Source organism: Cryptomeria japonica, chromosome 3 (genome assembly GCF_030272615.1).
Source record: "Cryptomeria japonica chromosome 3, Sugi_1.0, whole genome shotgun sequence".
NCBI lineage: Eukaryota > Viridiplantae > Streptophyta > Pinopsida > Cupressales > Cupressaceae > Cryptomeria > Cryptomeria japonica.
This window is the reverse complement of record NC_081407.1, coordinates 407,506,080-407,528,075: the sequence shown is the minus strand read 5'-3', so window position 1 is coordinate 407,528,075 and position 21,996 is coordinate 407,506,080. Positions and strand designations below refer to the sequence as shown.

At 37.6% G+C, this 21,996-nt stretch overlaps 1 protein-coding gene across 1 annotated transcript in view; it reads right to left on the bottom strand.

The window, feature by feature from the left end:
• Positions 1–729: 729 nt before the first annotated feature.
• LOC131035078 (uncharacterized) overlaps positions 730–21,996 on the bottom strand; it is a 98,831-nt gene continuing 77,564 nt past the window's right edge. The window contains exons 6-9 of the mRNA XM_057966705.2: positions 3,901–3,963; positions 3,718–3,815; positions 3,150–3,577; positions 730–2,626 (exon numbers count right to left, since the gene is read on the bottom strand). Coding sequence (XP_057822688.2) covers positions 1,323–2,626; positions 3,150–3,577; positions 3,718–3,815; positions 3,901–3,963 — 1,893 coding nt within the window. The 3' untranslated portion in view covers positions 730–1,322. The remainder of the gene's footprint in view (positions 2,627–3,149; positions 3,578–3,717; positions 3,816–3,900; positions 3,964–21,996) is intronic.

Sequence of the window (21,996 nt, the reverse complement as noted above, 5' to 3'; positions counted from 1 at the left end):
TACTTGTCTATTGTTAATGCGTCTATTGTTAATGCCTAACACAACCCTTAAGAAGGTTATTAGGTACTTTAAAAATAATATTGGAGAAATGCCTAGAATCATACTGCACTCTACGAGTGAGACATGTGGGAGCCAAAGCTGCCAAGGCTATAATTTCAAGTTCAACAATTGCCTAAACTAACTAACAATGCCATACCAAGTGCAAACAAATAACAAAGTAGAGCGATGTTCAGGAAGATTCAAAACACAGTTACATTGAATCTAATTTGAACAAGGAATATGTAAAGGAAGAACATAACATGTACTATTCAATGCCTGAAGAATTCAAGTGCATAATTTGGGACTAAATGTGTTTGAAATGAGATCTATGTTGTAGCTACTGAAATATTATTATTGACTTGCTCAACATTTTAATTAGTCTTAATTAATTATCAGCGCTAAGACTAGATTTGTTGCTATGCAACTATGACTTGTACTTCATATGTGGCTAATTCTTGTTACGGAGCTTGAAACTTTGCCAGTTATTTTGATTTCCTGTCAAACTCGTTCAGCAAAAAATATTTGCTTGGAAAATCAATTCCCTATAACAAGCGAACATAATCAAATTCAAAGCTTAATAAAATGTGCATAGAATTATACACAGAAGTAACAGCATTCAAAATTTCTATAATTTATACTCCAACAATATCATATCTCCTTTATTGCAGATACAACAAAACATAAGCTGCATACAAGCAAAACATTTAAACTCAACTTTTCTATTAAGCTTTTATCTTCTCCATCAAAAATACAGACAATGACTTCAAAATTGGAAGACTTCAGCATCTAAGCTTATTTGACCTATGGATTACTTATTGATATTATTACTAACCCAGCAGATAGGTTAGTAAAAGCACCGAACCAGCATATTTTCCTGAAAGTTTCATTAACGGAAAATATTTTCCAGCCGTTTTATTTACATGTTAACTTCTGCACTTGCAAAAATTCTGCCCACTGCCCTTCAAACTGCAAGATTATTTTGTACACAACTGATTGTAATGTTCTACAGATCACATGGAAGCAATTAGGCAGGCAAGGATCGTAAAGCTGATCTGCTTTGCTCTTTAACTCTTGATAATTGTGCTGCTCTATATGGACTAGAGTTGAAAATCAATAAGTCAAAACGAATGTAAGAAATAACCCTGGACTTAACCTGCTCTCAATGGGAAGTGTATGAACTGTATAGCCTATCCCTCACTGCTGGATTGTAATTTTTAATGCAAGATTATACTTCGCATCACCCAGAGTTAATCACACTATTAAATGCCACAAATTATCAGATGCTAATACCCGCCTAGACCAGAGAAGTGTTTTTTCATCGCTCGATCTTTTCTGTGATGATTGTCATTGTTCTTTCTAACACATGCAGCCTTGTCACCTTGAACCCCACCCCTTCCATAACCACCCCTTCCCCTTTGGCCACCTCCCAGAGTTGCTTTGTTGCCAGTTATATTATGATCATTTTCAGTGCCAGCTGAAGATTCTATTTGTTTCAAAGGTACATTCCCTCCAGGTCCCAAGCCATGAATTGTTTCCTCCTGTACTTTTCTTAGGGTTTCTGCCTCTTCTGCACTAGATACAGCAACTGCTCCTGCCACTTTGTAGCTATAATTCTTTCCGTCTTTCACATAGAATTGTGGTTTCTGCTGTGCTTTATATTTTCCTTTACTATAAGAACCATGACCCATTTTTGGAACAGAAGGTGCAGAATCTTGTATGTCAGAATTAGATACCTCAGAAATAAGCTTATTGTTAGAAGTATTAACTGAGTTCTCTCTCTTTGTGCTGTCATCCAAAGAATCCTTAAGCTTTCTTGATGACCCAGCCTCATCTATGGTAGAATCCGTTCTCCATCTTTGAGCTCGCTGTAAAGAAAGCCTATAACCCAAGCTCTCTATTTCTTCAATTCCTGAATCTGCAACTCCCGTACCTAACTCATCAAAAGAGTCATCATATTCATCCTCATATTGTGTTGCAAGTATAGCAGAGCGAAAGGAATCTTTTAGGTCCTTCTGATCAAGAACACTGGCAGAATTTACATCATCATTTGAGCGGCGAACGTACCGTCCAGTTGCTCTAAATTTTGCATCAGGTGATAATGAAGACTTCATTGTTTCAACTGAAGAAGAAGCAGCAACAATTATATTCTTTGAGTTTGAACCATCCAAGTTGGATTTTACTTGAGACAAGTATGCAGATTCATCCAACTTTTCTTTTCCTTTGGCACTTCTGTTTGAGGATTGTTTAGTAGTAGGTTTCACCTGAAGAGTGGTATCCAAAGATAATAAATCTGGATGAAGTGTCCCCTCTAAAATGTGTTGAATGACTTCTTCAGGGTTATCATTATAAACATCCAAACAAGCAGCAAGGAACCCATTTCCATAAGCAGGAAAAATATCCTTAATTTCACTGATTTTTGATTCAAGAATGACAGTCTCTTCCATAAGGTTAACCTTATCCTTCAATGACAAGCTAGAAATGTCAGGGGCTCTTTCATCTATTTTATACTTTCTCAACTTTTGGGGCTCAGAGTGACCTGCTAACTGGGATATGTAACCATATTGTGCTTCATTCAAGTGCATCCATCCTGGGACAAGAATATAGACGTTTTAGTTTTATTGACTTAAATTCTGTGGACAAGAATTCAAAACCAAATGAGCTTCTTTTTCCTGCAGTATTACATAGCTGAATTACAAGTTGTATATTTTGACAAAGTTTCATGTTATCAAAAAGAAAAATTATTGCTAAAGTCCAATCACACAATGACCAAAAACAAGAACCTATTGAAAACTGCATGGGACTGCACGACTGCTAACCTGAAACTAAGGGAGCCATAACTTCTAATACACAGAAAATTTATGAATAGCATGTAACATAAACAACAAAAAATTATCAATTTTCAAAGTACAGTAAGGAGCTTGGACTATGAATTTTGAATGGATAGAAAATTTTGACAGTAAACACACAATGAAGCTACATTTGTTTGCATGTTCATCAGTTTACAGGTTGCATGTCTTGTGACTCTTGTCAAATAAAAGTGCGATAGAAAAGAAATGTAAATGTTATTGAAATCAATGGAACAATAACAACAGAGAATTGAGACAACTCACCATTCTGACAAAGCTCATCAATCTTGTTCATAAGTTTATGTCTTCTGTCAAGATTCCATAGAAATGTTCCACTGGCAGTAAGCCCATCAACACTATTAGATCTTGCAACCATTTCACCAATTATTTGTACAGTAATTTCACCCCTTATTCCTGGATCCTCAACTTGTGCAGGAAATATCATTGAACTTGAATGATAAGAGTTGTTGTCACTAAAAGTTTGAGTGAGATAACAAGAATATAGTAGCTGCCAAGCAAATCTTACTATCCTTGCACACAATATCTTCAAACACGGTTGCAGACCCAGCTCTAAGTTGTCAGAAGAATCTTTAATGGTATTCTCTGTTGTCAAATTCAGGCCTTTCTCTACAACTGGTAGCAGTGTGTCATGCATATATGCAAGCATAGGAAGCAATTCTTGATTACCTTCCCTGAGTCCATGTAAATATATTTCAAAAAATCACTATATATCATATAGATTGTTAGATCTAATCATAGCCACTGTAACATCATATTACAATAATGATAAGCAGAGAAAAAAAAAAGCAATAAAAAATGTAAGTTATGATACTTGGAAACTCCTGAAGAGATGAATATTGGTGCAGCAGGAGCATAAGCTTCCACAAAGGCATCAAGAGTAACAACCGCATCATTTATGAAGTCCAATACCTGCAATCAAAGAATTTAAAACTAATTCACAAAAAATCACAACTAGATTTGACTTCCACTTTCTGATGAATGGGCTAGAGCTTGCCTCCCAAAGATCTCCATGAAGTTGTCTAACTGATGAAATCTCATTTTCTTTAGAGGAAAGGACCTGTATATCACATAACAAAACAACTCAGATCTCCTATATAACACACAAAATGACATCTTCCAAGATCTATCATGAACAGTCGAACACAACAAACTTGGACCCATATGCACAACACCACCATAGCCACAAATATGGAGCAAAAACTAGTCATAAAAACAGAATAAAAAAACAAACAAAAGAAAGAAGAAATTCAAAAACTTCATAGTGCTGATAGGAAATGGTTAATTAGTGATTTCAACAATATTTTGGAAACAATTATGTATGCTTTTGATAAATAAAATCATAAAAACAAAATAAACCACAACTAAGTAGTAGCTTTAACTCCATTATAAAGAATAGTCATCTACTGATTGTAAATTTAAAATAGCTTTTCTTGGTAGTGTTAACAATATAAGATTACACTATGGAGATAGCCACCCAAGATCAAGGAGCTTCAATGAAAGCACAAAGAAGAGACCCAAAATGAGAGAATAATTATATTCTGTCAAAGGATGCTCTACAAATGAAATTATAGTACATGAGGTGGATATATAGAGGATACGCCACGAAGAGATGTAATTGTATAACCAATGTGAGATAAAGGAGATCTACTTACATGGGTGTAGTACAACTCCATCGAACAAGGCATGTACAAGTAACATGTAAACAAAACCTACCTAAGCAAGCTTATCCTAACCTAGGTGCAAACATGCAATAGAGTAATTAACTAAATGCAAGAAAATAAGTTTGCATCAGCGCCCCCGGCCCCACATAAGCATATTTCATAGATATATTTCATAGAGATGGGCTCCAACAAATGTATAGCCATTTTAGGAACCCAGGTACAAAATGATGCCCCTCAAAAGATGAGAGTAAAATCTGTAGCACAAAACTCCCCCAACCCCACCAACGAGAGGCAAAGAAAGGAGAGAGACCATGCAGCCTCCGCAATAAAGTCTACTACGCCAATGGTAGATGCTCAACAGTGAATACTAAAGATGATCTATGATCACAAAAACAACATTTCTCTCCTTCGAAAGAAACAAACATAAATGAGTGGGTAGGATATATCTTCCCATTCTAAAAAAGAAATGTGAGGAAAGAAAGATCAAAATATATGATGCCTTTCGAAAGTGCACCGATGTCGCCACGTCATTGTCAAAAGGTGCCACAAACAAATCAAGAGTCCCAAGTCTAACTAAAGAATATGACAATCCTGAACTTGTGGAAATGGATGAAGGACAAGATTCAAAGACATGAGACAATAGTTGTGATAGAACTTATCATCAAAGAGGATATGGATGTCCATAATGGTGTCCTCCAAATCTGCAAGAATACTCACGAAACAAACTGGATATGTATATCAAGTACTCATCCCATGAAGTTGTACTTGAAAGATAATGAATATGATCTTGCTAGAAAGAATCATGAGAAGCCCCATCCAAAGTAACACTAAACTTTGAATTAGGAGATGAAGGAGATGGAATGACAATGCATGTCTCTAAAACCTCAATTGATGAAAAAAAATACCAAGGTTCAAGTGACCATATTGAATGTCCTAAAAAACCAAGGTTACCGGGAGATGGGGGTACTTGAGACACCATTTTCTTTCAACATAATTTAATAATTTCCAGAAAATATCATGACATAGAACTTTAAAAACAAGAACAGATAAAAATTTAAAAACCCAAAATAAACATACATTCAGAGTGCCTTCTTTATTAAACTTAGACTAAAAACTAAAATTAAAATAAACCTGGAAACCTTCAATTCTCAACAAATAAGTAAAGCTAAAACAATGTTATTTGAGATCATGACAGAAATGGGTAACGGTCAAACAGCCGGGTTAAAAATTGAAAGTCCCGAGGTTGAACGCCAATTGAGTGTCGTTTCCTTTCTATGGTGCAGAAAAGTGTGAAATGATTCCAACAAACCAAGCGTAAACAAATGTTTATAAGAAATGGGAATGATAAGCCTACCTTCTCATAGGCATTCTTGGAGCCTGCGGCTTATATTATTTATCTGCCTTCAATTTTTTTAGCCTTCTACCATGTATTGCCCTACATTTTCTGACAGGAGATGTTAAATGCTGGTCGGGAGACTTCGGAGATGGTGGCAGAATGCACCCTGTGAGTCTGGAACATTTCTGGGGACATCCCTAGTACTGGAAATGTATCTCAATCCCCAAGACGCATCCCAGGGGGCTGGAGACACATCTCTTGGTAAGCTTGAAAGAAAAAAGTGCACACTAGGTGTTGAAGTGTAAAAATCAGCAAAAACAACAATAGGTACAAAATGTGAGGTGTACAATCTAGACTGATCATCTACATCCCCAATTGCAACAATATCTTTGCTATTAAAATCTTGAATGATCACAAAAGCTAGTGTGAACGCAACACTCATCTCTATCCCAGTATGGGTGATCTGATTTATAAAAAGGAGATTAGTTGACAACGAACACAAAGGACATCACTAAAGGATCCCTCACCAATGTCAATAGATTCTCTCCCACAAACATGCAAATATATGTTGTTATGAATCAAGATATGTGTGTAGAACAAGTCTCAAATGAGGAGAACATACTCTATGATGAAGCCATATGATGTGAAGCTTCAGAATCAAAGTTCCATCTTCCTAACTCAGAATCTGCATTTGTGACAAGTGCATTGCCCTTTTGTTTCTCTATGTATAAAAAGATGGTGAACCTTCTGACATAATTTAAGGCGATTTAATTTAGTTATTCATTAGAAGACACTTCAACTCATCAATATGTTTTGAATAACATTGGTGTTGTACATGCCCTAATTTCTTATAATATGCACATTTGGACTTCTCCTTATTAGATTATTTCCCTTTTAAAAAGGAATTTATATGTTCTTCTATAAATAAGGATGAGATTTGAAGACTTCAATGTGCGCATTTCAATAAGCTTAACTTGCTCCCTAGTGAGTGAACAACAAGAATCCTCAACACTACGCACCTTGAACTCACCTCCAACAGCATTATTTGTAGCATAGGAGGTACACATGAACACAATAGTATGTAGTCAAATCCTAACTTAGAAAGAACACTTAATATCAACTATCTATCTAATTTTTCAATCCTTCAATTCTGTTGTTAATGACTTGCACTTGGTGATGAAGTCATTTATGTCATCAAAATTGCATGGATTGAGACTTAATAGTTCATGTTCCAACAAACATCCTCAGATTTCATTTGCTTTCAAAAACAAGTTTGGCAATGTAGTCAACAAAGCCATAGAGATAGCAAGGTGCTCAATGTGAAACAACTTAGGAAAGACATACAAGAACAAATAACCAATGGCTTCTTCACAGCTATTCCATTTCTTAGTCTTTGCATGCTCATCTTTTGGTTCATCATGACCCCCATGAACTATCTTATACAACCTCTTGGCAATTTGTTCATTTCAAGTTTCCATGCAAAATAGTTATAGGGTGTTAAAAGTGGAACACCTAGAACTGACCCATACCTATGGTTTGCATAGGGTATAGCATGTACATTGTTTGCAGTTTCTTTTTAATTACAAATAAAACTAATTTACATCCATACTATGCTTGCACCAATGCATGCACAGAAAAAGAAGATTCCATAGAGAATATTTTATTGACAGAATGGTCATCTGGACAACAAAGAGGAATTTTTTTCACTGATGACCTAGGGCAAAGGGCTTGAATTTTGATGATTTGAGAGTCAATCTATAGGTTTGCAAACCTTCTAGATATATTGGCAAAGTTGATTTTATCCAAAAAATGCTCTAATTTATGAGTGATCTGCAAACTCTCAACAAAACTACCTTTATTCAAAACCTTGGATCCAACCTCCTACATCTGATTTGAATTAAAAAAATGGCAAAACTGACTTTCTCAAATGCTTTGAACTCAATGGTGTGATCAGACTTGCTCCATCAAACTCCAAATGGCACTTGCAATATAGAGTAACAAAGAGGAACTCCCCTAAAACCTAGCATTTCTATTTAAAAAAATTGATTCCCCAAGTCACCATTCATGAAAGAGAAAAGTATACTCCACTGGTCACAAAAATACATCATCTGCAATCTAAACACCTCAAAACACTAACAAGAAATAATCCCATAAGTTTTAATACCATGTCAAACTTGACTATGGAGATAGCAAGGAGCTTTAATGGAAGGCACGAAAAAACCAAAAATGAGAAAATAATTATGTTCTATCAAAGGAAGCAAATGTACACATGAGATTACAAGAGATAACTTACAAGAGTATATGAGGTGGATATATAGAGGATACACCACCACCAGATGTGATAGTACAGCCAATGTGAGATAAAAGAGATGTACTCGTGTGTAATACAACTCAACCAAACAAGGAAAGTACAAGTCATGTGTGTAAATGCAACCTACCTAAGTAGATACCCATCTAAGAAAGCTTATCCTATCCTAGGCGCAAATATGCAATAAAGTAATGAACAAAATGCAAGAAAATAAACATGGACCAACAGTCACTACTGCAAAAAATAATTTGTAAAATTCAAATGGCGGGCGTCATTGTGAGATGGAGCAATGATGTTAATGCTATGCAAACAACACTGATGTGTCGCACTCATCTACTCATCTGAAGAATGCCTATGAAGATGTGCAGATGTCATGCAGAACAATCTTACTGAAACAAAGATCTGCAATCAAGTGGAAATCCTTGAGGGACTCCCTTTGTGCTAAGATCATTTTTCCCAAGAGTTGTACCATAAAATCTCTCCTCATTTGTATGTCCTTCTGTAGTTTTATATTCTTTTTTATCTTTATCCCATCCACTTCCACATTTATTATTTCTCTAATTTTCTTAATCTTTCCCCTATATTCAGACTGATTATGGGATTACATTTGAACGCTATCTTCATAGCATCTTTGCATGTTATTTGTTTTAATAGCACCTGGAAAATTTGTGTAAGAGTAATTCCAGATAAATTTATCCTTATTAGGCCTGGTGTGAGTGGACACAAATAATTTTTACTTTTTTCGATACCATTGTTACAGATCATCCCACCAAATACCTGCAGATAATAAGAAAGATAGCACGGGCATGGGCTTTAACATTTTGCTCATGTAAGTCAACAATCAAAACACAATATATAGAATAAGTGGAGAAAGCACCAAACCACATCCTAGGAATGAGTGTTCCTATGTTCAGTACCATAAGCATCACAAACTTTGGGATGTCAACCCACTCCATTTCCATAACCCAGCCTTATTCCACAATGCATTAAATGTCAATTAATGACTTCACAATATAAACTTTATTATTTCACCCCCAGTAGATTCAATATTGATCCAATTCCACAACGATCACTTGTGCAATTGCTACCAATTGGTCACCATCCCTTCACAGTCCAATGGTTAAGAGTTTACCAGTATCCCCACAGGATTACCAGTTAAGGCTCTGCCAACATACCCTGCAGAAATGTTGGATGAAGTTCTGTCATATCCTTCATGAGAATTTTGGGTAAAGGTATTAGTCATCATTGTCACCATCCATTGCAGGACCCCTGGCTAAGTATTTTGTTGTAATGGCCAACATCCCCCATGAGGCAGTCAGTTTTTCATGATTTCCCTCAACCATTGCAGGACTGCTTGTTGAGACATGGACCAGCTAGGACTCGAACCTAGGACCTTCCATACGCTGCTGGAGTGCTCTACCACTGAGCTACTCGCCCCTCTTGGACCAGTCCATCGTCGGTCCGGGTGTGGCTTATTTCCAACACCAACACCCCCCCTTAAGCCACACCTCTCGTGTGCTTGGGGCTCCTAGCCTGGACCTGGCTCTGATACCATGTTGAGACATGGACCAGCTAGGACTCAAACCTAGGACCTTCCATACGCTGCTGGAGTGCTCTACCATTGAGCTACTGGCCCCTCTTGAACCAGTCCATCGTCGGTCCGGGTGTGGCTTATTTCCAACACCAACACTGCTGGCCCAAAACTTGGAAACTGCAATAGTTACCCTCAATAATAGCCAACATTGAAATCACAACAATCCACTTTTTAGCATTTCAAAAGAATCACAACCATTAATAAATCAGCAATCAACAAACCTTATAAATCAACAAAAAATTGTTTATCATGTCATCAGTCAATGTTGAAAACTCAATCAAATGCCCATTAACCTTTGGTCAATGCAACAAAATAGAGAGCTAGCACAAGTCTCTTTTTGAAAGCTTGATCAAAAAATTAAATAGTCAATCCTTAGAAGTCAATATTGCAACAAAAACAGCAAAGGTAAAATTATTGATCATTTCTAGGGTTGACACGTCAATCTCTCCTGTCTTCATTTTTTCTACATTTTGGTGTTGGAACTTGGGGTCCATGCTAAAGATGAAAGAAATTTCCAATTTGGGTGATCATGGTCAACAAGGGTCACTGGTACACAAATCAATATGCATTTAATATGAAGACATGTAGGCTGGCAAGGCTAGGTTGTCCAGTGCAGCATGCTAACCTGGAAAAATTAGAAACTTTTGATTCCAGTCAGGTAGGATCAAGAAAAAATTATTATTAATGTCAACAAGTGACCAAAGTAGGTCAATAAGATTCAGAAGTACAGCCAGTTCAATATAACAATAATAAATAGAAAAAAACTCTAGAAGCTGGAAGAGAGGTTAATTCTATAGCAAAAACACGAACAATGGAACTACAACAAGAGAGGGTAGACCATAGTCATCAAGTTCAACTACAAAGGGAGGATCCCCCAAGGGAAAGGAGAGAAAAAGAAGCCACCAAAAACCAGAGATAAAGGTGAGTTTTAAAATGATGATATAATAAAAGTTATGATTAAAAAGGGTATTTTCGTTAAGGGTAAGACCAATAACAGCTTCCTCATGTTTCAGAACCTTAGAGCACCTTAGGCTTCCCAAACTACCTTAACGTTTTAACTGTTGACCAAATGTCCCACTTCCCAACTGTGTAGCACATTCATCTAGAAGTTGTCCCTTCAATCATTAAACCGGCATTCATCCTCTTAGGAACTGAGATGATGGTTCAACTCTAGACAAACCAATCACCTTTAACTTTCTTATTTTTAGCAATTGCCAATGAGTTTAGTTGCCCATGCACATTTTAAAGTGATGTGGTATAAGAAGGAAGCTATGATCCCTGTCACATTGGCAACTCACATCAGTCTCTCTAAAGCTTGCAAGTACTGCTCTCACACTTGCTTTATGCACTTGTTTAGTGGCAAACAAACTCTCAAAGTCTCTTATAAAGTATTTTGTTGCAACAGGTTTAAGTCTCCTCTTTTGTCAATGTAGCCAATGCCAATCATTAAGCTTTCTGTTAGAAGTACCAATACATCTAAGAGATCACTTTAAGCCGCTTCATATAGACTTGATCTCACCTAACCACCATAGGGAGAGACCAATGCAATAAAATCTTGTTTAGGGATGAATTATTAAATTATTTCATTTGACTATATATATATATTTGTTCGTTTTTTGTTTAATATTATAATTCAAGTACCAAGAGTACAAAAAGATTTACAAAATAAGGGACCTATGCACCAGCCACAACCGAAAACAACTTAATAACTATAGTCACTGAATGGAAGACTATCAAAAAAGAAACTGCCTCTTAAATCAAGCTTATTCCCAGCAGCATCTTTGATTAGCGTTGTTCTCATAGTAATCACTTTCAAAGGATCCAATTGGAAGATCAGCCATATCCTCATCACTCGAGTCTTTAACAATAGTTACATATTCAATCTGTTTCTTAGACTTCCTACTAAACTCATCATTGAAGTTCTCTTCTTTTTCAGGCTCAAGAATATTCTTTTACTTTGTGTAGTCTTTTAGCTTCTGCAACTCTTCCTTATCAATCTCATTTCTGCCATAAGGGAAAAAACTAGCACTGCCAATCTCATGCTTATAGACCAGCGACAATCCTTCTTTCAGTAGAATCCAGAATCTGCTCTTAGGAATCTCCATGATAACTGAAACCTGCATCAGACTGTTGAAGATCATGAGCTCAAAAGTATAGCCAGTAAGTGTTCTTCTGCCTTGGAAAATATCCTCATTTCTTGCTTTCCAGATATGCCAGAGAATTTCACAAGAAAGTAGAGACCAAAATCTATAAAGTTCAACGGAAAAGGACTTAATACAATGAAATAGAAAATCAGTCCAACTAGAAAAATTATTACTGCCTGTTGATGTGTTTTTAGGCACTTCGAAGACAACAAAATACCAAAGTATTTTACCCTCTCTTGAACAAGATCAACTCGGATGCTAAATAAATGATCAACCAAGACGACTCCAAGGTTTCTAATATAAGTTCTTGACGTGTGGGTAACTCAATGGCGAATGTGATTTTTCTGTATGCACAAAGGGACTTATGTAATTGTTCTTGAGGACTCAAACTTATCATGAATGGAAGTAGGTTTGCCAATGATTGTGACCAACTAGGCAATGGAATAGGCTTGTCCTTATCCTTTGCATATTGCGAATGGATATGATCCCCATCATCTTTCACCTAATCTGGAATAGAGAAGAAGTTACACTTCCTCATGAAGTCCCCTGACATCCGAGACCACATCTTCCTTCTAACTCCAAGCTCATCCATAAGATTAGCCCAATAATCCTCGATGCCAATCCTGTGTGTAAACTTCCCTCCCTTAGTCGTTAAGATTCTCTTAAATGGGATCAAATTGATCCTTGGCTCTATAGATCCCAAGATGAAAGAACTCCAATTCTTCATTAATTGTCTCTGTTGTTGCTGCGGTGGAGCATACCTCCATCACCTTCCCAAGCATGATAGGAAAAGTAATTCCTTGTCTGTGTTTTGCCTTCTGGGTGCAATAAAACTCTCAAAGTTGCCTCACTACCTCAAGTAACACCATCTTGTATGTCAAATACCTAGGAAGCTTGTATGGTTCAAAAGTGAATCCCTAAATCTTTATGTATGTGACGGTAGGAAATTGAATATACCATGATCCATACTTCTCAATGAATGACATTGCCTCCTTAGACAATCGTTTATGTATTCCGCCTTACAGCAACCTCGTGATGTACATAGTGAAAGCATCGTTCACCCTTCTATATTGATCTATCTCATGCAGGTGGAGTTGTGGATAGCAGTCATACACCTTGTATTGTCCTGGCCTGTTTCCAACTTTGCCTTTACATATTAATCCTTTGTAAACTATTTGCCTTGCTAACATGTAGACTAGTTAGGAGGTCATGTAGAAAGTCCTTGTCCTTTCCAAACTTTTCAACTAGATGTCTAGGTTGTCGCTTATAATCTTCACCTAGTTGATCATCATTGTTCCATCCACTATCTCTTCAATAAAGTAAAACATCCATGTCTCAAATAGCGCCCCCTTAGGTGCTCTCGTGACTCGGTTGAGTAGAAATATCAAATTGTTGTACTCCTTCTTGAAGTCTGAACATAGGAGTCTCTTGGGTAACTTAGAGTGGTGACGCCTTGTCTCAAGAACCCACTCGTTATCAATAATTGTCAAACATGACTCCGATCTCTTTTCAAATTTAGCTTGAGTGTCCTCCTTGGTTCTCTCTTGCATGTCTTGATATCTAGGGATTCCAAACGTCTCCCCAATTGACTCTTCAGCTAAGTATGCAAGCACCAACCCCTTAGGTGTCTTGATCATTCAAGTTTGTGGATCATAATGCTTTGCACACTCAAACATGAGTTCGTTGCACTGAATAGAGATGGTGGAAAACTAGCTGCGTGGTAAATTCCACTGTTCATGATACTGACCGCCAAACGAGATGGTAGATGATCCTTTGTTTCGTACAATCTCTGCTTCATTCTCCTTCTATCCAGGTACTCTATGTTTGTATCTCCAATTTTCTTCCATCAAGAAGATATCTGCAACTCCGGATAGTAAAACTCTTGTACATTCTTCAATTGAGTCTTTCTCACAGCTATCCCCGCTTTAGACATAGAACTGTACGAAGCTGGAAGTCAATAACATGTAAAATAACTCAAATAATTAATTTTCAGAATTACCCTAAGTTCTGATTTTGAATGATTTTCATGTTTAAAATCATAAATTTAACACTTCATAACACAAATTCTGAAAATAATGGAAATTTGATCACAATGTGGGCATTTTACCCTCTAGAAACCTGAGTTTCAGACTAAAATGAGTCCGATTGAAATGCTTACGTCTGGAAACTCCTCTATACTCAGAAAATGAAGTGTCTTGATGTCAAAAATGTTATCTCAGGTCTAATTTTCTGAGTACAAGGTCTGAAAACACCTCTGCAACTTAATTTCAATGGCTGGAAACCCTCATGTACATTGCGCCACCCGTAGACTTGAAGCGATCTTTACCCAATCAGCTGAAAGTCACCACATTTGAGCATAGATCATACTGGAAACAACGTTTTGCCTTTGGAAGGTGGCTGGAAATAACATGTTTCAGATCTGGCAATGGCGCCATTAGCCAGCAATGGCATCTCCAATGATGTTGCAAGCCTCTCCAATGATAGCACACTTGATGCCTTAGGCACAAAAATCGCACCTCCTCAACAATGGCAACTTCAATCCTTCCTTTTCCAGCCCTCCAAGCATCACATCAGTCAAATAATAATAATTATTAGTTGCTGGACTGTCTTTTATTCACATTTTTACCTTGAAAAGTCACCACACAGCGAATCTGGGATAAAACTTTGCACTTACCAGCCACATAGGAAAATCGGCATGCATTGGGATGTTAACCTTATTTTCACCTTGCTTATCCACCAAATGCAAATGGTGGAAAATCGATATCAAGTGGGACTGATTTGCAACCAAAATCGTGTTCATTTTACCTCAAAAAATTTCACTTAAATCTGATTTCTAGCCTCTTGGGGAAAATCATGGGTCATTGGGACACTTGATTTTCAATTAAATTTGTCCCATTTTGAAAATTATACCTTGGGTGGAAAATCGACCCCATCTGGACATCAAAATTTCATCAAATCCATGTAAATACACCCCCATGTAAATAAACCCAAGTGGAAATTCACCCTTCATCGGGACTCAATTTCCCATTAAAACTTCATCAAAATCCATCATAATGTCCTCCCAAACCGAACCCCATCAAGACCACATTAACTTTGTCATTTCCTCACATTTTGTCCGAAGTGGAAAATCAAACCTCATCAAAACACATAAATTATCATCATTTCAATCATTTTGCCCCTCCAGTGGAAAATCGAACCTCATCAAGACACTCAATTTCCACTTAAAATTGGTAATTTACCTCTAAGTGGAAAAGTGTGGGTCATCGGGACACACATTCTTTATGCATTTTGCTCTTGTAGGCCTAGTGGAAAAACAACCTCCATTGGAACACTTCATTTGCCTTGAGTGGAGATTCTTGATTTATCGGGACTTTCCACAAAATCATTTTCTAATTAAGTCCAGGAGTGGAAAAGCACCTCCCATCAAGACTTTACACTTTATGCCTTAATTACTTGGTGGAAAAACGTTTTCCATCGGGACTTTGATGATTTTCACATTTAAAAAGCCCAAACTTATCAAATTTTATCATTTTGCGCAATGAAAATTCTAATTCCATCGGGACTTTTAACATTTCGTCAAGATTTGAGGGGTGGAAAACAAGAGTCAATCAAGACTTTGAGCATTTTTAACTTATTTCACCTCCTAGGATTGGAAAAACGACCCCTACAGAGACTTTTCATGCTCTAGCACAAAAATCACACCAATTTGCAACATTTTAAACACATTACGCTCAAATTTTAAAGCAAATTGCAACCTCAACACTTGGAAAACTTAGAATCACTTTGACATTTTGACATCCTTTTAAACACTTTGATCCTTGTTGTGACCAAATCACACATCACCCCATCATTAATGGGGACCCCTCTTTGCTTTGTTGTACTTTAGAATTAAGTGTCAGTCTCTTTTGAGATAACCTAGCATGAAGTGAGCTAGAGCAATTCACCTTCAAAATCAAAATTTTGGCCAAGGCATGAAAACAAGTTTGTCGTTCTAGGCTAGAACACCATCCGTTCTAGGCTAGAACACCAGTCATTACAAGCTAGAACACCATTCATTCTAGGTTAGAGCCGTTTTGTCCTTTGACTTAGAGCATTTATACAACTACAAGATCAAGCCATTCTAGGCTAGAACACCATTTGTTCTAGGCTAGAACATCAGTCATCCTAAGCTAGAAAGCTATCTGTTCTAGGCTAGAACACCACTTGTTCTAGGCTAGAACGCCTTGTCCTTTGACTAAACACGTCTCGTCCTTTGACCGCAGTGATCTATGAGTGGAGCAATTTCTCTTAGCAAGCCGAGTTTGCCTTGAGATGAAGAAAGAAGATATTACCTCGAACTTCAAAATGATGTAATTCATTTAAAGAGGTACAATAAGTGAGGAGATGATGACATCCCTAATTCATACTAGCTGTACATGTGAATTGGTAGGCTTATTTGTGCCATGCAAGTGTGATGGTGCCACCCTAAGCTAAACTCCCAACAATATAGTTTGTATACCACATTCAATATGAGTTTCAAGACTCAAGAACAATTTTAAACAATGAATTCAATCCATTAAATGGAAGGTGTCGCACAAGTGAAAGACATTTCAAATTGATAATGGCAATTTTGGTAAGATCATTAACTTCGATATAGTCGGCTGATTCTATTCAATGCGAATTTTTTTAAGTTCGAGGCTGAGCTATAAATAATGATTGCAATGCATTTAATGAGTGGCGCTTGCATTTACAAGACGATTACAAGACAATTACATTTAAGGATTTGAAGTGCAAAGTTCGAAGATCTTTTGTTAATAACAAATGCAACGCATTTAATGCATGTTGTTTTGCCTTTGTGATTTGATTTTGAGATATTTAATATAAGGAGCATTCATGTCAAATTTATTTGTCCAAGGTGCCATGATTTGGAACAGCAAGCTTTCATTTAAAATCTGAAATCACTACCCACGAAATATTGAATAAAGGCAACAAAGATGTTTATCATTTCAATCGCTTAGCATTAAATAAAATCACCAAGCACCTGTGATGGAGTATCAAACCTTTGCAAGCAACTATAATTTTGTGTTAATCATTGCTTTTGATCAGCACATAGAATCAATATTGCTTCTGCCTTGGTTAAGACAGCGAATTGCTTTCCACAAGTACGGCGAATTTGTCAGAAAATCATCCATTTCTAGCCACGATTTTTTATCTTGACCAAGTGCAATCAATAGCTAGTCATCATTCAACAGCGATTTGTGTCAAAGTAGAGCGAATCTACTATCTGAGGTGGCGACTTTGTGAACAGCAAATTCTGTTTCCAGTGATTTGAAGTAACAGCGAATTCATCTTTAGAAATTGTGATCCAAGGTTGTAAGCTACAGTGCATTCACCAAAGGGCGATTGGGGACAACAACTTCAATTTGGGAGAGAGGGCGATTATACCTGGCAGCATCCACGATAAAATAAAGCCTCTCCTAAGGCCAGTGATTAGAGATCCAATCTGATATTTTGACATTGAATTACTTCATCAGCAAAACAATTTTGATGCAAAAATCCAGTAAGGACATTGAGTGTAACCAGCGATTTTGTCAAAGGAGATAGCAATTTTGTTTCCTTCAAACACCAGCAAATTGATCAACATCGAATTTGGAAGCAAGATTATTGTTTAGAAGCCCTGAAAGAGGCCAATTTTGTCCAGAATTGAGTGCCAGTCCATTTTGATTAGTTCATAGTTTTATTCCAGTGCTGGTATTTTTCGTCGATTTCAGTCATAAATAACTCTTTCAAACATCTTTTGATCATTTGCAAGGATTCATTATTAGTGAAGATGATCATTTTCATGTTAAGGGTTAGGCATTCATCTTAGGGTAATGCATCCTAGTTTAGGCAGTTAAGTTGTTTGCAAATCAAGTATCATATCACGAAACTAACTTAGACAACTCTCACAGGTGCAGCATGGCTGGAGCAAGGCAGGCCCTCATCAAGGAAGTTTCAAAGAATGTCATCATGGAGTCCAAAATCACATCATTTTGGGGCAGTGTGGGTGATATCAACCTAGGCCAGATTGACATGAACAAGTTTCAAGGCCCATTATACACTACCAAACCGACAGGATGCTCTTAGGCGATGATGTTTAGCAGCATTGTTAAGGCGGCAGGCTTCCCTTTGGCAGTGCAGTGCAACAAACTCATTGTGGAATGTGCTAGACATTATGATCCGAATAAGAAAATGATAGTGGCACCAGATGGCAGAGAGCTCGCCTACCTTTCCGAAGATGCAATCAGTGAGGCTTTCCACATACCAGAATTCAACAACATGGTGTACAAAAGCAAGAATGCCACAAAGGTGGTTTATGATGATGATCCCGACAAATGCCTAGAGATAATCAACAAGTATTGGGTACTAAAGAGCAGACCCCGTCAATCTAAGCTTCTAGGCAAGCTCCATGGGATTGAGTTTAAACTAAGTTACCGGTTCGGGTTCGGGTTCCGGCACTGGTTCGGGTTCGAAGAACCCGGTACGCCGGTAGGGCAAAATTTTGAAAAGGGGTTTGGGTTCGTTAGTACAAAAACATGTATATTTTATATATATATATATATTGATATTTGTGAAGCCTATAAGCATGAATTAAAAATTTGCATGTCACATAGCATCATATAAACAACAAAACAAACATCAGTCTTCAACTCCTCCTCTTTGATCTTGGAAGCCAAATTTTGTTCACCCTTTCTTCAACCTACTCTCATAAAACATATGTTTGCAACACAAATGAGGTGAAATGAGTGAATATAATGTTTTAGAAGTCACTTTTAGGGTATAAGTTTCACTTTTTAGCAGGCAGAATTCAAAAAAAAAAAAAAAAATTGCATATAATTTGCTTTTTTGGGCCACCCAGCCGCCCAGGTTCGACCTGGGTCTGCCTGGGTTCAACCTGGGTCCGCCTGGGTTCGACTTGGGTTCGACCTGAGTTCGACTGGGTTTGACCTAGTTCGACCACCTCTGGGTTTTTCGAACCCTGGTCAAACCCAGTCCGAACCGGACCAGAACTAGGACCGGTACCAGGGGGGTCCAAGGGCGAACCCAGTAACTTAGAGTTTAAGGAATAGTTTGGAGATTTGATCATGCTTATTAGCCGAGTCTTTGGGATTCCACGGGCCTTCCAATTCAAGACATGGATGTTCTACTTCATGGAGATCATTTCAAAGGGAAAAGGGAGAATCAACTGGGCAAGGATTATCAGCAATAACATTGATGTACAGCTCAAGAGGCTAGAGCGGACAAGGACATTCTACATGGGCTCATATGTCATATATTCACTCGCTAGGGCTTGTAAATACACAGGATTAACATATAGAGGACTAGTTGGTACAAGATCAAGACAATTGAGAGCATCTGAATCTTACACCCAACTAAATTACATTAACAAGACACACTACAAGAGGGCAAATGATGCATATCACAAGGACACTACAAGGAGGTATTCAACAAAGGTTATCACCAGAAGCAAAGGAGTTAGTGGAGAAGTTCGGTGCATGGTTCATTCAATTTCCTAAGTTCACTTATATAAGGGTCCAGGGATGCTCTTGCCCGCCTTATATGTTGCCGAGATATCCCACTGATAAATTGATATTGCTTGAGCTAGTGAGGCAACTAGTGGCATACAACAAAGTATAGAAGAACAAATTGAAGGCAAAAATTTCATTTCTCACTTCACTAGGACGAACCTTGGAAGTGTGTCCATCATTTCAAGCAGTAGAAAAGATAGATGAGGAATGGAAGTCTTTTCTCCTAATGTTGTATACTCCTAGAGACAATTTTGATCCCTACAACAACATCCTGAAGACTAGCGGAAGGAAGCATAAACACAAGCTACAACTTGAAGATAATTTCATGAATGCATCTAATGATTTGGAGATAAGGAAGAAAATGTGTTCCATGCTACCCATTGAGATCATCAGAGTAACCAAGATTTTCAACATTCCTATTAACAAAGGACAATGGAAAGCATCTTCTAACAGCACATGAAGAGGAAAAGAACAGGGAGGTGAAAGTCAATTGGATTGAGGTAGAGAGCACAGACTTGAAGGACTTGATGAAACCGGTCATATCAAACACAAAGCGATGGACAGAAGCACACATCAATATGTTGAGTGACCGAGGTGTTCAAGTGACATTCCAGATGATGGGAGAAGTGGAGTCTTTTGATGAAGAGACGGAAAGTAAAAGTCAAAATGGAAGTGCCACTCATTCAGCTCACTCCAAGGGATCCAAGCAAAAGGAAGATAACGTAGAAGAGCATCCAAAGAAGAAACACAAGTCAAGTCAAGCATCTCGCCCTTCCATCAGTAACTCATGTGTACACCAAGTAGAACTGAATCAAACAATTGAAACAGGTATTGATCATGGAATAAATGATAAAGGAAGACAACGGGTGGTTCAAGACAAGATAGCCTCACCTAGGCCAACCAATGACAAGGCAGGCATTGACACATATGTGAACATTAAAGATGAAGAGCAAGAGGTCACATCTCCTCCATGAGAAGAACTACAATTTGGAGAAGAGAGACCTGCTATACCTGCATGGTTAAGAGAGAGGTTATCAAAGAACGTGGTCATAGAAGAACAAAGATCATTTTGATCTAGGTAGCTACTTGGATAGAAATCAAGAACATGAGAAGAAGGCAGCCACCAGAATGTCAAAGATGACAAGAGATGAAGAAGGGTTCGGGATCATACAAATTGTCGTTCCAAGAGTAGACAAGCCAGAAGATGAAATTACAGCTGAAGAATTTGATTTGGAGACCATCAATCTAGGTCCTCCCACCATTGATCAAGCATTGGAAGATATGAATGACACGGTGAGGACAATTCATGATATGCTCAAGCTGGAAGTAGAAAAGAATAACAAGTTAGAGAAGGAGAACAGTATATTATGAGGTCACTTCCAGCAACTTAGATTCCCGCTAAGGCAACATGATCCATCAAATTCACTATCAACATTACCTCCTCTAGATACAGATGATGATTTTGAAAAGATGAATGCATCAGCACAATTGATGGATGCTTGGATCACTAAGACATTAAGAAAGGCAAAGGCGTTCATAAGGGAGTTAGTAAAGATATTTAACAGAACCATGATGATTCTTGAGAGGACTCAGACACTCAAGGTAGCATATGACACCTTTGTCTACACGAGGGACTTCACTATACCTATCTTGCAAGTAATGAAGGCTACACCAAGGCAGACCCTGATAGGTGAAGGAATACTAAAGGATGGACAGTCACCCGATTTTCAGCAGTGGAGTAACTTGCTTCGCATGAGGAGGCTCATATTCAAAGACATCAGCAGTGGATGCACCCAGATGGATCAAGCAATCAATTCAATACATGATAAGATCTTAAAAGTGGCTGGGATTATTTTTGAGAAAGGGAAGAATGAAGGAATTGACATTGTTACCGAAGAATTGATGGAGAAAGTGAAGAATATCTTCTTTGAACCACATGGAGAACCTTCCGAGAAACAACTAGATGCTATCCATTCATTCACCGTACTTGCCAGCAAGACAAGAGACTTTGGACCAGATTGGGAGAAAACTTTCACTTCGAGCTTGGATGAAGTCAGCTACCTGGAAGAACATTTGAAAAACCTGCCTAAAGTGCCAGTAACTGAGATAGAATCTATGACGTCCAGATTCGTTTAATTTGTAAAAAGAGAAAACAATAAGGGCAACAAGATTCTAGAGGAAAGTTTGCTATGATCCTATGTAGCATCATTTTTCCTGTTGGAGGGTTTTTCCTCATATTTTGTGCCAAATGGATGTCATATTCCCATTAACTGTCATTTAATGCTTTACAAATCCTAATTAGGGTTTAGGTGGCAAAATCTGGGCCCTTGATGTTGGTTTAATCTTGGCCATCCATTGTAATTGAGAGCTCTATATAAGCTCAGCTCATTTCATTTGTATCTCATTAGATGAGAAATTATTAGGGGAGAAAACAGTTTGAGATTAGAAACATAAATTAGAGACGAGATCAAATAGAAGGCTTTGAAGAATTGTTGTTTGA